Source organism: Sciurus carolinensis, chromosome 7, assembly GCF_902686445.1.
Source record: "Sciurus carolinensis chromosome 7, mSciCar1.2, whole genome shotgun sequence".
NCBI classification, from domain to species: domain Eukaryota; kingdom Metazoa; phylum Chordata; class Mammalia; order Rodentia; family Sciuridae; genus Sciurus; species Sciurus carolinensis.
In genome coordinates, this window is record NC_062219.1 from 27,595,155 (window position 1) to 27,610,500 (window position 15,346).

The following is a 15,346-nucleotide window of genomic DNA, read 5'->3' on the forward strand; positions in this document are numbered from 1 at the left end:
GCAAATCTCACTTCCAGCTTTCATCTTCTTATTTTATTGAGAAAATAGACTTTTAGAAGAAATCTTCCAGAAGGACCCACCATCACTTCCACCTACCCTCCAGCATCTTGTCCATATGTTCTGCCCTCTTTGTCATTATCATTCCCGCTCTCCACCTGTGTGCAGTGGCCAGCCCTTCTCACCTACTCAAGGTTATGGATACAGCAATTGTCTGTGTTCTTCTCTCACTACAGGATCATTCCCATAGGTATGCTGTAATTTCTTCAATCTTTAAAAAAAATACACTCCAATAATTATATCATTTCTGTGATTCACTTTTCAGCAACACTGATAGTTTTTATAGCTATATTCTCTATTTTGTCCCTTCTCATTTTTTTCCCCTTAAACTTATGCCAATCTAACAACTGCCCTCACTATGCCATCAAAACTGATTGTCCAGGTTGCCAATGATGTCTGTGTTGATAAATCCACATGGACAAATCTCAAGTCTTCTTCTCACCAGAACTATCAGAAGAATGTGACTTTGTTGATAGTTGCCTTCTCCTTAAAACCCTGTTTTCCTTTGGCTTTCAAAACTCTCCAGTTGCCAGGCTTTTCTCCAGTCTTAGTGGCTGCTCTTTCTGAGTCTCCTTCTTTTGTATTCTCTCTCCAGGAAGTATACCAAGTCTCCATGCTTGGGATGTTCTCATCTTCATCTATATTCAATCCTTTGCTAATATATTAGTTAATTTAATTCACAGTTTGAGCATTTAGGGCATGTAGCTGGCATTGGCTCAGCTCTGGTGAGGGCCCTCTCAGCTGTACCACCTCATGGTGCATGGCAATGGCGGGAGTGTATGGGGGAACAAAGGGTTACAAACAGGAAACCAGAGAGAGGCTGGGAGGAGCCATACTCTGGCTTTTAAAATAATCCTCTGGCAAGGCAAGAATCAACCAGAGTCCCTGGAGAAATACTTTAATCTTTTTCAAGGGCACAACCCAATTGTCCTAAGGATCTCTAACTAGGATCCACCTCTTAGATGTTCCACCACCTCCTAACACTGCCACTCTGGATACCAATCCTCCAACACAGGAAACTTTAGAAGGACAAACAACATTCAAACCACAACACTTAGCAAATCCTGTGGGTTCATCCCTCAAATAATATCTAGAATCTGACCACTTTCACCAAATAATCAACACAAGCCACCATCATTTAGCTCCTGGATTCTTATAATAGTGCCCTATGTGGTCTCCTGACTTTTGACATTGCCCCTTTTTGTTTTTTCTCCATTGAACAGAAGGAGCCTTGTAAAATTTGAGTAGGTTCAAGTCACATCTCTGGTTTCCATGCTTTCTCAGAGTATAAACTGAAGTTCTTTGCAATTTCCTACAAAGCATAATATATTCTTGGAAACTTTTTGCATATCTGAGACATGGCAAGAGCCTTTCCTTGCACAGTCTGAATATCCTTACCACCAATCCAGCCAAGCATGCCACCTGCAAAGAACTGAGAGAGAACAAAGGAAGTCATCCTCACAAACTATTCCTCAGACTAGGCTAACTCTTTAGCTCTCTTACATAATTTAGTCCATCTAACATGTCTTATTATTTAGTGGCCCCCTTGTGAAATGTTTGTTCTGTTTCTATGTAAAGTAGTGTGCAGCAATGTTGCTCTAACAAGAAGAATTAAAAATAAAATGACATACAGAACTAAAGAGTTTCATTCTTGTTTGTGCAACAGACCCAACATTAATATAATTCCATTAGTTCCAGTAGTTCCATGTCTTTAGGGCAGTTCTGCTCCACATTGTAAGTTGGGGGTCTAGAATCTTTCTAAGTTACTACTTTGCAAAGATCTACGGTATTGTTGTCATCTGTATGGTAGACAGAAAGTAGACATGGGTCAAAAACGGAAGGATCATGTGCATGACTTTTGAAATTCCTTCACTCTCCACCACCAATGATCTAGTCACAGGGTCACTTCTAACAAAAAGGATATCTGGAAGTTAGTCCATAGTAAACCAGCTTTGGAAAACCTGCATCCATCTCTGTGAGTCCCTCCTCATTAATTTGGACCCTGATCCTTTAACAGTCCTAGATACCAAGGAAGAATGCTCCCATTAAAAGACACAATATTATTTCTAATGAACTGGAAGTAGATTACCATCTGGAATTTTAAATTCTTCATACTACTCAACCCCAGAGAGAATAAAAGTGTAGTATTGCTTTAGCCAAAGTTGTTTTTATGATGACTGTCAAGAAGAAATCGTTCTGCTGCAAAACATGGGAACAGAGAAGAGTTTGCAATTCAAGAGATCTTTTGGGTACTTAACACTACTTCCAGAGTCAACAGTAAAAGTTCCTGGAAGATTATGAAAACATCAACAGGCAGGACTATCAAGGAATGTTAGTTTGGCTTACTCTACCAAGTAAAGAACTCTGGCCACTTGAGAAGTTTGTGAAGAATAGGAGGAAGAGGGAACAGATAGTGGTAAAATGAAAACTGAAAAATGTAACCACAAATTTATCAATAATGGTTCACAATTTTCTTCCTGTCTTTACTATATAGAATATATATAAATATATAACTATGTATTAGCAATTTCCTTTTTTCCCTCATCCACCTTCCTCTACTGTTTTACCTAAGTTATCTTAATATATTTAAATGACTAGTATGATATATAGAGCTTGATACCAAGTAGAACTGACTAATTTGTAAGAATGAAAATTACTACATACTAGGTATAACAAGTGGTAGAATATTAGGTTTCCCTTGAGAAGAAAGGTTGTTATTATTCATCTATTTGTATGAGTGGTGATTGCATTGTGTTGGATATGAGTATGCTTTTATTCTAATAGTTGCTATTCAGAAGTTCAGCTATGAGGTTATGTGGATGTTAAGTAACCAAAGGAATGAACTTGATGGGCATTTATTTTTCAAATTCATTCTTTCCTCTTTCTAGTTAGAGAGAAAGAAAGTTAAATCTTCATTTCATGAATTACCTAATAAGTGAATGCAAATTAGACTCCTTCAATTCATCATACTCATGCAATGTTTGGGAAGTAAAAGTGAAGCAGAAATCATTTTCCTGCTCCCTTTAAAAATCATCTCTTATGCAGCAGTGCCATTAAAATGTTTTTACATTTCTTTAACAATGTTCCAGGGACCATTCTCCTGCTTCCAGTTATCGAGAGTCAACTTCTTGAATCCAGCTTCCTAAATCTTGGATCAATGTACGCTGTGTATTCTTGAATTTATGACTTCACCTGCAATCTCAGAGGTAGTAGCTCCCTCAAGGGTTATTTATAAGTTGTTCTGAGAGTTGTTCCTGGGGACCTGGTTATTTCCACTCATTTGTTCCTTCTAAAGTCCTCTAAAGCAGGCAATTTCCTATATTGAAGACTGAAGCTAGAATGGTTTCTGTTGCCAGCACTGAATTCTCACAGATAGGAGTGTAATGTTTGTCCCTTTCTTCTGTATTTCTCCATCATTTATTCTGGAATGCCAATATGATTACTGCCATTTTGAGCCAAGATCATGAGAGTCATCTGTTACAGGTGTTGGCATGACAAACTCAGAGTAATCAGGTTCTTAAGGACACTATATTTCAGAATTGCTCTCCCAGACCTGAACTACCTTCTTCCAGATTTTATATAAAAGAAAAACTTGTATCTTTAAGGCAGTGTTGTATCTTTGGGCATTTGTTATACTCAACTAAATCAAACTTCATTGATATAAACCCTAAGGAAGATACAGAGAACTCGATTAATTGTAATTCTTGTAATCCTTTAATTATAACACACTGTGCACATTTGTGTGCTTATTTGAAATGTATAATAAACACCAATGGACATCCCTCCTAATTTCTTTAGTTGTACATGGTTGGAAGTCTCATCCCCAGGGTGCTGGTATTAGGCAGTGCTAGAATCTTTAAAGAGGTGGAACCTAACGATTCATCCTTAAGTCACTGGGGATGTGAGGTTCTCTAGAGACCCCTTGGTAGTTCTCAGAGTCTCTGTCACTCTCTGTTTCCTGGGTCAGGTATGACCTCATGCTCTGACCTACTCCCACTATTGCTGTCCACCATGAGGTGATTCAGCCAAAGGCTGTCCCTCACCACAGAGCTGGTGCTATGCTGTTTGAACTTTGAGCCTCCAAAAATGTGAGAATTCAGTTGTTTTACTATAGTAGCATGAATACACCAATGCAGAGACTGGAACATTGGTAGTAACCTCTCTCACTCTGCATAGTACCCTTCCATACTCCTCATCCACCTGAAGTGTCTGTTATCTCAAATTGAAGTTGATCTTTCTCTTACTCGCTTTATTTTCTCTTTTAAATATTGTTTTTTCACTTCTCTGTTTATAAGTATATTGTTTGTCTTACTTTCTTAAATTTTACAAAGTTGAGATTGGCTTCCATGTAATCTCTTATTATTCTTCTTAATTTTGTGTTGGTAGGATTTATCCATACTTCTTGCAAGTAGCTGCTGAATAATTCCATAGCTCGCACTCCAATTTAGTTAATGGTTTTTCTGTTATAGCTATTTGTCACTGTGAATTGTGATGGTATGAGCATTTTATTGTAGTATTTAGGTGTTAAAGTTCAAGAGTTTGGGGTAGAGGTATAAGCATAGGAGTAGAATTGCTGAGTCACATGGTTAATGACTGTTCAATCTAATAAGATAAAGTCGAACTGTTTTCCAGTGACTGCATCAGCTTCTGCTCCCACCAGAAATGCCCTGAGATGCTGATGAGCTACATGTCCTTGATATTTATATCATAAAACTTCTTAATATTTCCCATTTGAATGAATATAAAATACCATCTCCTTGTGGTCTTTGTGTTTTATTAATAAAGTTGAAAATCTTTCATATATTTATTAGCATATACATGTTCTGCCCTGTGATACTTCTATTTATTTCTTGTGCACATTTTTCTATTATTCTTTTCATATTGATTTGTTAGAGTTCTTTATATATGCATGACACTTATGTTTTATTGGTACTTTATGCTGCAAAGATCTTTTTCCAGTGTAAAAATAGTCATTTCATATTCTTTCAGTGAATTTTGATGAACAGTTCATTTTAATGTAGTCACATTTATCAACCATTTTTAAAAATAAATAGTCACTTTGGCTAACTTAAGAAATTTATCTCTATTTCAACCCTGTAAATTAATTTATTTGTATTAAATGTTTTAAAATACTGCTCTTGAAATTTAAGTCTGATCCATCTGGATGGATTTGCACATGTTTTTAAAAGATTTGCAGAAGACACATAAATTCTCCCAATTGTACATCACAAATCTCATTATTTTCATTACGTAGATGACAAAACAAGGGTTCAGAAATAGAAACATGTCTAGGTGTACATAGCAGGTAAGCAGTGAATCTGTAATATCTGACTGCCCTCCATACCATAAGGAGGGCAGCTCCATCAAAGGGAAAGTGACTTCACTAAGCATAGGAGTTATATATAAAAAAAAATCTTCCTCTCTCCAAGAGTCTGTCCTTCTATAATCCCATGGCATGCAAGCTTTGACCAGAAAGTTTTCTATCCTCTTATTAGAGAAACCTATGAAATATTGTTGCACTGGTCTTAATTTTGTTCCCATTGCTGTTGACACCTTCCTCAAACAGGTGCATGAGGAGCACCACAGACCTGGAAAGGAACTCTGTCTTGGTTATTCTATTGTAAACAATTTGACCTCAAGATGCATATACCCATGACCTTTTTTGATTTCTATGGCTCCTTAAAACTTTCAAGTTTAATAGATTATAGAATCTTGACCCACAGCTTTCCTGCCACATATATCTTGCATTACCTTCCCCAAAGGAATTATTTCCTATTGAATGTGATTACTTCAATTAATACACCTAATGGAAGCAAAAGAGCTATTATCTTCTCCTTTAATTTCTTTTCTTTCTTTCTTTTTTGGTGCTAGGGATTCAAACCAGGGTCACTTTACCACTGAGCTACATCCCTAGTCCTCTTTTTGTTCTTGTTGTACATAATGGTGAGATTTGTTGTGATATGTTTATACATGCACACAATAATATAACAATGTAATTTGGCCAATATCGTTCCCAGTATTTCCCCTTTCCCTTTCCTCCTTCCACTCACTGGTCCTTTTCCTCTACGGATCTCCTTTTGATTTTCATGAGATTCCCCTCCCCCAACTCTCTTTACCTTTTTCCTCTCTAGCTTTCAACTATGAGAGAAAAAAAATATAACCTTTGACTTTCTAAGTTTGACTTATTTTGTTTAATGTAGTGTTTTCGAGTTCCAACCATTTTTCCTACAAATGCCCAGTCTTTTTTAAATTTTTCCTTTTGGACAGGGTCTCACTAACTTGCTGAGGATCTTGCTAAGTTGCTGAGGCTGGCCTTGAACTTGCAATTTTCCTCAGCAACTCAGCCTTCTGAGTTGGGATAACAGGTTTGAAACCCATGTGCCCTGCACCTACTTTGCTTTCACAGGAAATAAAACTTTCATAGAGATAGGGCAATTTTAATAAGTGTGTTTAAAATTTACATACATAATTGCATGTGATTTCCTTTGATAAAAATAAATCACTAATGAAATGTTTTCCTAGAGAAAATTATTTTACCTCTGGAAAGAATGTAAAATAGGCCCATGTCAATGATGTGAAAATCATCTATTTCTTTCTACAAATATCTAGTATTGTATTTTTACTTAAGTAAATGCATTATTACATGCTAAATAATTATTGGGTCACTTGAGCCATACCTTGGTATAAAGGTGAAACTTTTTGCTTATTTTTAGCAATAGAAAAAAATTGAGAATTTATCTGAGAACACTGTTCAGCAACACAAAGCCATCCATAGTATTAACTTCCAAAACTTCTGTTTTTCAGTAGGGTTTCATTCTGAATTTAGTCTCAGTTTTCCACTTTGACTCTTGAGCATAGTTTCTGAACCATCCCAATATCACACGTATCACCCCTCAGGGATTACTCGGTATATTCATTCTTCCTGCTGCTTCATCTCTGGCAATTTGACTGGTTTAACATATTGCAGGATGGATAAATGGTAAATGAGAGTGCCAGAGGCCACAGGGCATTTAAACAAGATTGGCAAACTTGCTACACCTTTGACCTTGGAAGAGTCACAATTGGGTTTGATATTAAAATTTCACTACCAATATCATTACTTCCATGAACTTAAAAGTGAGCATATACTTTGGGAGTGCTCTCATGCAAATCATTCCATAAAATGCCCTAAAGGGTGAGATTAAATTTATGTATTATGAATTAAGGACATGTATAATCGTGTTTTTATTATACCCTCCTTCCTCTTTATAAAATTTTATTTATCTAAAATTCTCAAATTTATTATATTTGTGATTATAAAAAAGAAAAAAGACTACAAAGTTGTCTTAAAGTATTTAGCAGAAATACTCAGTTCTGCAAATGTAGTCAAATGTTCTCTATTTCCTATTCTCATGGGTGATAGGAGAGATGAATTTGCTAGAAAAAAATGAAGGCCTGAGAAACTATCAACTTAAATGATGTCATGTTATAAAGTGGTAATAATTTCCATTATCCCTTTAATGTTATAAAAATTAACATATGCAGAACTTATGAGGAGTGTTTACTACCAACTCTAAAGAACTCTCAAGAATATAATTTCAATTGCCAAAGAGAAGACATCATGATCTGCAAATAAAATAGTGACAAAAATCAAAAAATTTTGAGTGATAATTGGTTTTCATCCTGCTTCCTCTCTCCCCACCTCACCTACCCCACAAAATGAAAGAACAACACAGCTTAAGAGTTGAATTTTGAGGATCAAAATTATAATGGGTTGCACCCCATGTAAGTATAATATATCAAAATACACCCTACTGTCATGTATATCTAAAAACAACAAAATTTTTAAAAAAGAGTTGAATTACTTGGATAATTGCTGCAATTTATAATAAATTACAATATGATATAAAGAAAAAGATGAAAATTTAGTCAACATTATAAATGGTGTTAATTTGAGTTTATATACTTTACATTCAGATTGCTGGTATTATGCAAACAAAAATAACTATAGGTAGAAAAATGCAAGGGAAGAATGAGAAAGGACCATTTATTACATTTTCAGTTGTTATTAGAAATAATAATGTAGGACTCACCTGGTCCACACTACGGATTCAGTACAAAATCAATCAGACATTGAAAGGTCAATTTTTGAAAACTGTCTCTCTCTTTTTTTTTTTTTTTCCACTTTTCAAGATTCAGTAGTAGACTACTTCATTATAATTTTCTCAAATAATGCTTGTCAGTACTTGTTAGGAGTCAAACCATCGTCAGAACATTTCAAATTTAACTTTATTTAGAAACAGGTGTGTGATATGTCTTCTTGTGTCTTCATAAGATAGTATTTGAAAAATAATTTATTTTAATTTATAACACAAAGCCTTTACATAAATATTTTAATGTATTTGACTATGAAAATATACATGTAAGTTTCAGAACTTACAAGTATAGGTACCTATAAAATAATATGATAAAAGACCAATGCAATACATTGTTGTCATAATTGTAACATCTCTGCTCCTCTGTACTTTGATTATATTCTAATCTCTTCATGTTATTTATTTATAGTATTTGTATATAAACAAAATATTACTGAACACAAAATGAATATGCTACTTGAGATAATTATCTCTAAAATAAAACTAAATTTCTTAAGCATTTCAGCAAAAATTATGGAAATGTATGTTCAATTTAATTATCTAATAGAATACACCAAAGAGGTGATCCATTAACCTCCAAAAATGAAAAGCAAAATTGAGTATTCTCTGCTACTTTTACATTAATATATCAAATTTTATACAGTGGCTTACCATCAATTCATAAAGTAAATTAATATCAATAAAATATTATTAAGAAATCATCTGCTTAGTGATTTTTAAAGTATTATTATTAATGAAGTCACATATCCAAAATGTCAGGGCATATGCCAAGAATGTGTGTATAAGTATGCAACTTTTAATAGAACTCATCAATTTATGTGATTGATCACCAGTGACATTCAAATCAGTCTAAATTTTCCAATCTTGAGGAAAAAATGTTTTGAATTTATAAGCTTTGTATAAAGAAAAACTCAGTTGAAGTTTTGGCAATTGAGCAGATGTTAGCAGAAAGAAAAAAAATAAAAGAATACTGAAGTATGCTCACTAATTGAGCAAAATCCTACAAATGAAGCCCAGAAGTCTATATCTCCTTTGACTTTAGTGAGTCTTTAAATAATTATAATGAATCTGTAAGTTCTAGGCGGCCTTGCTGCTTATGCATCATTAAAATCAAGCTTCTGGTTGTGCCAGTGTATTAACTTGTCTGTATATTCACATAATTAGCACCTCATCATTTCATGTGATTCTGGCACTTGGTCTCATCCTCCATCTCACATTCAACGATACAGAGTAGTCACTACTGCCTCATAAAATTTTTCTGTCTTTCAACTTGTGCTATTTTCCTTGTATGAAAATGAGATTTTAAACAAGGTGAGGAGAAAGACGGAGCGAGTCAGTGAGTTTTCTAGATATTATTCAAAATTTGGGATAACCCAGAAAACTAAAAGGCTTTACTCAGTCGAGATTCATCCTCTCGGGGACCCTTGTAGTACCTATGTAGCCGCTGGAATTTTGACTTGAGTATCTTGGAATAAAGGAGCTCAGGGTTCAGTACCCTACCCACACTCCCCCACCCCGGAGGGATTGCTACAAAAGGAGATAATTCCTGCCTGGCTGAGATTTATTTTGATTTGAATATTTTTAAAGATGTGTTCTTTATTTTCTTTCTTTGAACTGGCTTTTCTGATCAACCTAATAACAGTCTGGTCATAGAACCGCACCCCTTTATTTCTGTGAAGTTATTGCTTTCCTGAGCCAAAGAAAATACTTTTTGAGAAGTTCTTTAGTCCGGCCAACTAGTTTTTAGATCACTCTGGTTGCACGTGACGGAACTTGTATAGAAATACATGGTTTTCCCTTTTTTCTTCTTTTTTGTATTGGAAAGGGGTTGGGTTGAAAGGTGAAGCTCAAAGGGTAGTCTCCTGCCTTGTCCAAAGTTTCTGCCCGTCAAGTTCGTGGTTTTGATCAGCGAGAGGAGCCCGTGGACGTTGCGGATTGACTTGCTCCTAACAGTAGCCTCCTGGCAGGTCAGCCAAGGCGACATTTGCCGCTGGACTCTTGCAGGGTGTGGGGGCGGGGTGGGGGTTCGCTCCTGAGCCAAAATCGCAGCGGCCTCAGGCAGAGCAGACAGATGCTGGAGAGGAACTCGGTTGCTGGAGCTGCGGAGCGGTGGGTGTCGGGCACCAAGCTGCACACACTGGGCATCGGGTAAGGGACGGTCGCTGGTGGTCTGGGAGGCAGAGGGAGGTGCTGGGAAGATTCTAAAAGCTCTGGAGTTCGCGATCCCGGAAAAGCTGAAGCGGCTCAGCCTGGACCTACAGAGCTGAGGCTGTGAGCCCAAGACGCGCGGGGACCTCGGGGCTACTCTTCCAAACCTGTCCCCGCGGCAAATCGCTGCTTTCAAGGGTCTTACGCAGGTTAGCAAACTCCCAAAGTCGGGACGGGCGAGGTTGAAAGCAGCCGCACCTGTTGCTAGAGACGACCCCCGCCTCCGCGCGGCCGCCCTCCCTTGCCGCTAGGGCGCGGGGTGTGGCCCCAGAGAACTGAGCCCCGCGCGGCAGCCGGGTCGCTAGCCCCAGCTCCTTGCCCGTCTGAGCACTCTGCATCGGCCCCCCGGCCATGGCCAAGGTCACGGCGCCTCTCTGGCTGAGGCCCCTTTGGGCAGCTGCAGCCAGGGCCCAAACAGCATCCACTTTGCTCTCCCCTTCCTGCACACGCCCCAATGGGAAATGGCAGAGAGAGGCAGTCCTCAGAAAGAAATCCGTTTGAGCTTCGGGCTTGCTCCTTTTTTTGTGTTCAGGGCTTATGCGGAGGGCCTGAGCCCGGGTTACCGGTGAATCCTCCGAGTCAAAAGCAACTCAGCAAGGCAAGATGCTTTTGGTGCCTCCGCGCTTTGGACCCTGACCACTATCAACCCATTTCATGGCGAGCAAAGTTGTTTCACCTTTACTCCTTCGTCCTTTTCTAATTGTTAATCTCTTCAACGGAGGACTCCAAAAAGTCCTCACCAAAAGTGCTTATCTGGCTGGGGTCACCCAACACTCTCACATCGTGGCTTTAGGAAAAGCAGAGGGAGTCCAGAGAGCGGAGAGCGCGCGACAAGTCGCCAGGGTTCGGTGATGGACGCAGTAGATCTTCCATTTCAGGCACCATTATGTTTTTGAAACTAAAAACCTGGTCTGGGGTCGCTTGTTCGGGTAAAGGCTCCGGCGCTTCTTCCTTACCTAGTGCAGACCTTGTCCTGGCTGGTCGCGGTCCACCGAAGTCCCTTCCACGGAAAGGCCCGGCTGAGGGAAACAGGCTTCTGGATTAGACTCCCACACTCACTGTGGAGCCCTGCAAGGGAAAGGCTTAGCTTGTATTTCTAGGTCTGCTCTCCCACTCCTCCTCCCTTTTTTCCCCTCTCCGCTTTCTTGATTAACCTGAAGACACTTTAAACTTTATTTCCTATTGTCCATTGAGGAATTAAAAACTTCTTGAAAAAAAGTTAATATGCCTTGCAAAAGCATGTGTTTTTACTCCTTCGTTTGAAATCGGTCTGCTTCTATTTAGACTTTGCTACTTTGAAATAAAAGCTCAGGCTCAGCATTTTCAGTTTCAGCATGGAAAAGACAAACTAGGATACCCAAAGGTCAGGAAAGTGACTCACAAGGACCACAGGGGCTGAGGGAGTTTACTGGCTCCCCGTGTGCAAAGGGCTTTTCCTCCAGTAAAATGCTCCCCCGCCCCCACAACCACTTGATTTTCAGGAGAGCTGCAAAGGGCTGTGGTTGGAACTCACTTCCCTAGTTTCTGTCCATCACCTGGGACTACAGATGTTCTTTTTGAGCCCCCTTTCCGCATAAGGGATGCGTGAGATGTCACTACCTTAACTGAGACGAACAAGTGTGATGGATTGGGAAACATTTCTTTTACTTGGAAATTACAAGTGAGATTCCACACTCCATGGAATTTTCTGGATCCTTCCACTGAAGTGGAAGCAGTAGAAGAGGTTTATGTTCAATTTTAGAGGGCATTGATGGACTGACTTTGGAGGGGGGTTGTTGACTATTTTCTCTTACAGGAAAGCAGTTTTGGTGTAGAGAAAGCATCCATTCCAAAGTTGCATCTCCCCATCCGCTGGTAGTGCCAGGGCTACATTCACAACCTGACTGTGTGCCAGTAAGGCACAGCCTTGTAGAATGTGCAAACTCCAGACCGGGCATACACCTTTCTTCTGTTGACCGCTCTATTTGTGTCATTGGAGAGTGGAGACTTCTCTTCTGGCTCTCACAGTGACTCTGAGCCGTAGAGGCCCTAAGTGCCTATGGTTCGGGTCCTGATTTTGTTTCCTGCTTTCAGTGGCGACACTGCCGTAACCAAGTGTCTGTCCTCGGTTCCTTCAAGCCTGCCCATGGCGGTGACCAGGTTTTCCTGGAGACCACCCTGGGACTCCCTTCGTTCGGGGGTTTTCTGTCTCCTCTCCCCTTGCACTACTTAGTCCAAGTCTTGTTCGAAAAAAGAAAAATAATATCAAAGGGAAAGGATAACCTGTGCCCACTTCTGCGCTCGCACTGAATACTCCAAACTCCAGGCCTTCTCTTTATCCTCAGAAACTGCTCTGGACCGCAGAGCCTACGCAGTACGCGCTAGGGCTTCTCCAGGTCCTTTCAGTGCCCGACCCCCAGCCAACACACGCGCCAAACTGCTTTACTATTGGACCCCGAGCTCCTACTTTCCCCTTCCCTCCGATGTGGGACCAGCGGAGAGGACCCACCCAGAGGTTCTCCGCTTGCCCGCACCTCCGGCTTCGGGCGGGAACTGCCCCAGCATCTTCCTCTAGCGGCAGAGCCTAAACCGCATCTCCGGGGCTCATGGGGATCTTGCCAATCCCGAACTCAGTCCCTGCTCCATCCGCTCCTTTTCCTCCCTCTCCCTCCCACCCCAGATTGCTTTTCTTGTAATACATGGGTTTTACCCCTCCAGATCTAAGAAGTTGGAGAATTGTACAAAATTAACATTATTTCGTTCATCTATTTTTTTTTAAACGAAAACCATAGAAAAAGACTTCTCCCCACAACAAAGTCAGGGCTCCATCACCAAATATGGACATCTCTTTGAAACCACACCAGAGGGGCCCAAAATATACCAAATTAACAGAATTTTTGTGTTTAGGAAAGGAGACCTAATGAAGAAAAAACTCAGCGAACCTGGGCATGCATCCTTTCTCTACTCCCAGCCTCGCTGGTTGAATCTGCCCTTCATCTGCACTTCTGTCCCTCAAATCTTTCCATTTGGAACCTAATTTTGCCTACATTTCCCTAAACTTGAGAGCAGCGATGAAAGGAAGAGAAAATGTTTCAATTCATCTCTCCAAAGCCAGAGGAACCTGCACTAACGGTCTGGCCAGCTTCTCTTCCCTTTCTTCGTTTCCTTAAGTGTAAGATTTGGTTAGGGAAATTGGGAAAAGGGGTGGGGTGGAAGAAAGTTTAAAAAAAATCAGAAAGGCTTGAGCTGGAGCGGTGAGTGTGTCAATCAGAGGGTTTTGTGCCTGGGGGCTCCTAGCGGTTTGGAGCAGAGGTGTCCCTGGGCGGCCCCACAATGAATATGAATAGGAATCCTTGCTAAATGGGACAGCAAAGCGCACCGCCCTGAATGATGGCACGTCATCTTAACCAGTCCAGGATAGATAGGAGGGCTCCTTTTGTCTCTTTTCTCCTCCGCAGCTCTATAAAAGCCCCTCTTTTTCAGCATGAGGTTAGTTCAAGCACACACCAACTAGCTGTCCAGGAAACAGCCCAACCAGAGAGAGGGGCGCGGGAGGGAGAGAGGCGGGGCAAGGCAGTGCCTCCTCTTTTCTTCTCAAGTCTTGCTACTGAGAAGTGGGTTGTTGGGCTGTGCGGATTTTTTAATAGTCAAGATTCTCTTTCATTTCCCGCCTAAAGCCTCCCCCACGGTAGGGCCGCATTCCCTGTAATAAAATGAATTCTGATTCGAGCTCTGTCTCCAGCAGAGCTTCATCTCCGGACATGGATGAGATGTACCTGAGGGACCACCACCACCGCCACCACCACCACCAGGAGAGTCGTCTCAACTCAGTTTCGTCCACACAGGGCGATATAGTGCAGAAGATGCCTGGGGAAAGTCTCTCGCGGGCTGGCGCTAAGGCCGCGGGAGAGAGCAGCAAATACAAAATCAAGAAGCAGCTGTCGGAGCAGGACCTACAGCAGCTACGGCTGAAGATCAACGGACGCGAGCGCAAGAGGATGCACGACCTGAATCTCGCCATGGACGGGCTGCGCGAGGTCATGCCCTACGCGCACGGTCCCTCGGTGCGCAAGCTCTCCAAGATTGCCACTCTTCTGCTAGCCAGAAACTACATCCTCATGCTCACCAGCTCCCTGGAGGAGATGAAGAGGTTGGTTGGCGAGATTTATGGTGGCCACCACTCGGCCTTCCACTGCGGGACTGTGGGGCACTCGGCCGGACACCCGGCGCACGCAGCCAACACTGTGCACCCAGTGCACCCCATCCTGGGCGGCGCGCTCTCATCCGGTAATGCCTCGTCACCGCTGTCCGCCGCCTCACTGCCCACCATCGGTACCATTCGGCCTCCCCACTCGCTGCTCAAGGCGCCCTCCACGCCGCCTGCGCTGCAGCTGGGCAGCGGCTTCCAGCACTGGGCCGGGCTGCCCTGCCCCTGCACCATCTGCCAGATGCCGCCGCCACCGCACCTGTCCGCTCTCTCCACGGCCAACATGGCCCGGCTGTCTGCCGAGTCCAAGGACTTGCTTAAGTGAGCAGCGGGCCGGCCCGGCTGCTGAGGATGAGGAGAGAGCGGCGGGAGGGGCCGCGGTGCCGGGCCGGGAGGGAAGGGGGAGGCTAGGCGCTCGACCGCCGGAGGGCGGGCGCGGGGCCCCTCGGCCTCCCACCCCGTCTGAGAGATTTCAGATCCCACTTGACCCCCGGGGAGAAAAGACCAAAACCAAACTACAATTTCTAGGTGGTAGCAAAGGGGGACTCGAATCAGACGTCGTGTTTTGCATGCATGCTTCTTTTCCCATGCCGCGCCAGTATTCCTCACTGCCATATGCTCTTGTCAAAACTGCATTTGTTGTATAAAGACGGGATCGGTGTAGTGAAAAAGTTGCGAAGGAACTTTCGATTTGACTTTCTCTGGCTTTGTTCTCACCTTGGAAAAAAAAAATAGTCATCCTTTTTGTGCGAAACAAATG

At 41.5% G+C, this 15,346-nt stretch overlaps 1 protein-coding gene across 1 annotated transcript; it reads left to right on the plus strand.

Annotated features, from left to right (window-relative positions):
- The first annotated feature begins 14,092 nt into the window (after positions 1-14,092).
- On the plus strand, positions 14,093-14,911 carry Olig3 (oligodendrocyte transcription factor 3). The gene has a single exon (XM_047557132.1). It carries the CDS (start codon positions 14,093-14,095, stop codon positions 14,909-14,911), a length of 819 nt encoding a protein of 272 aa, XP_047413088.1.
- Positions 14,912-15,346: the final 435 nt, after the last annotated feature.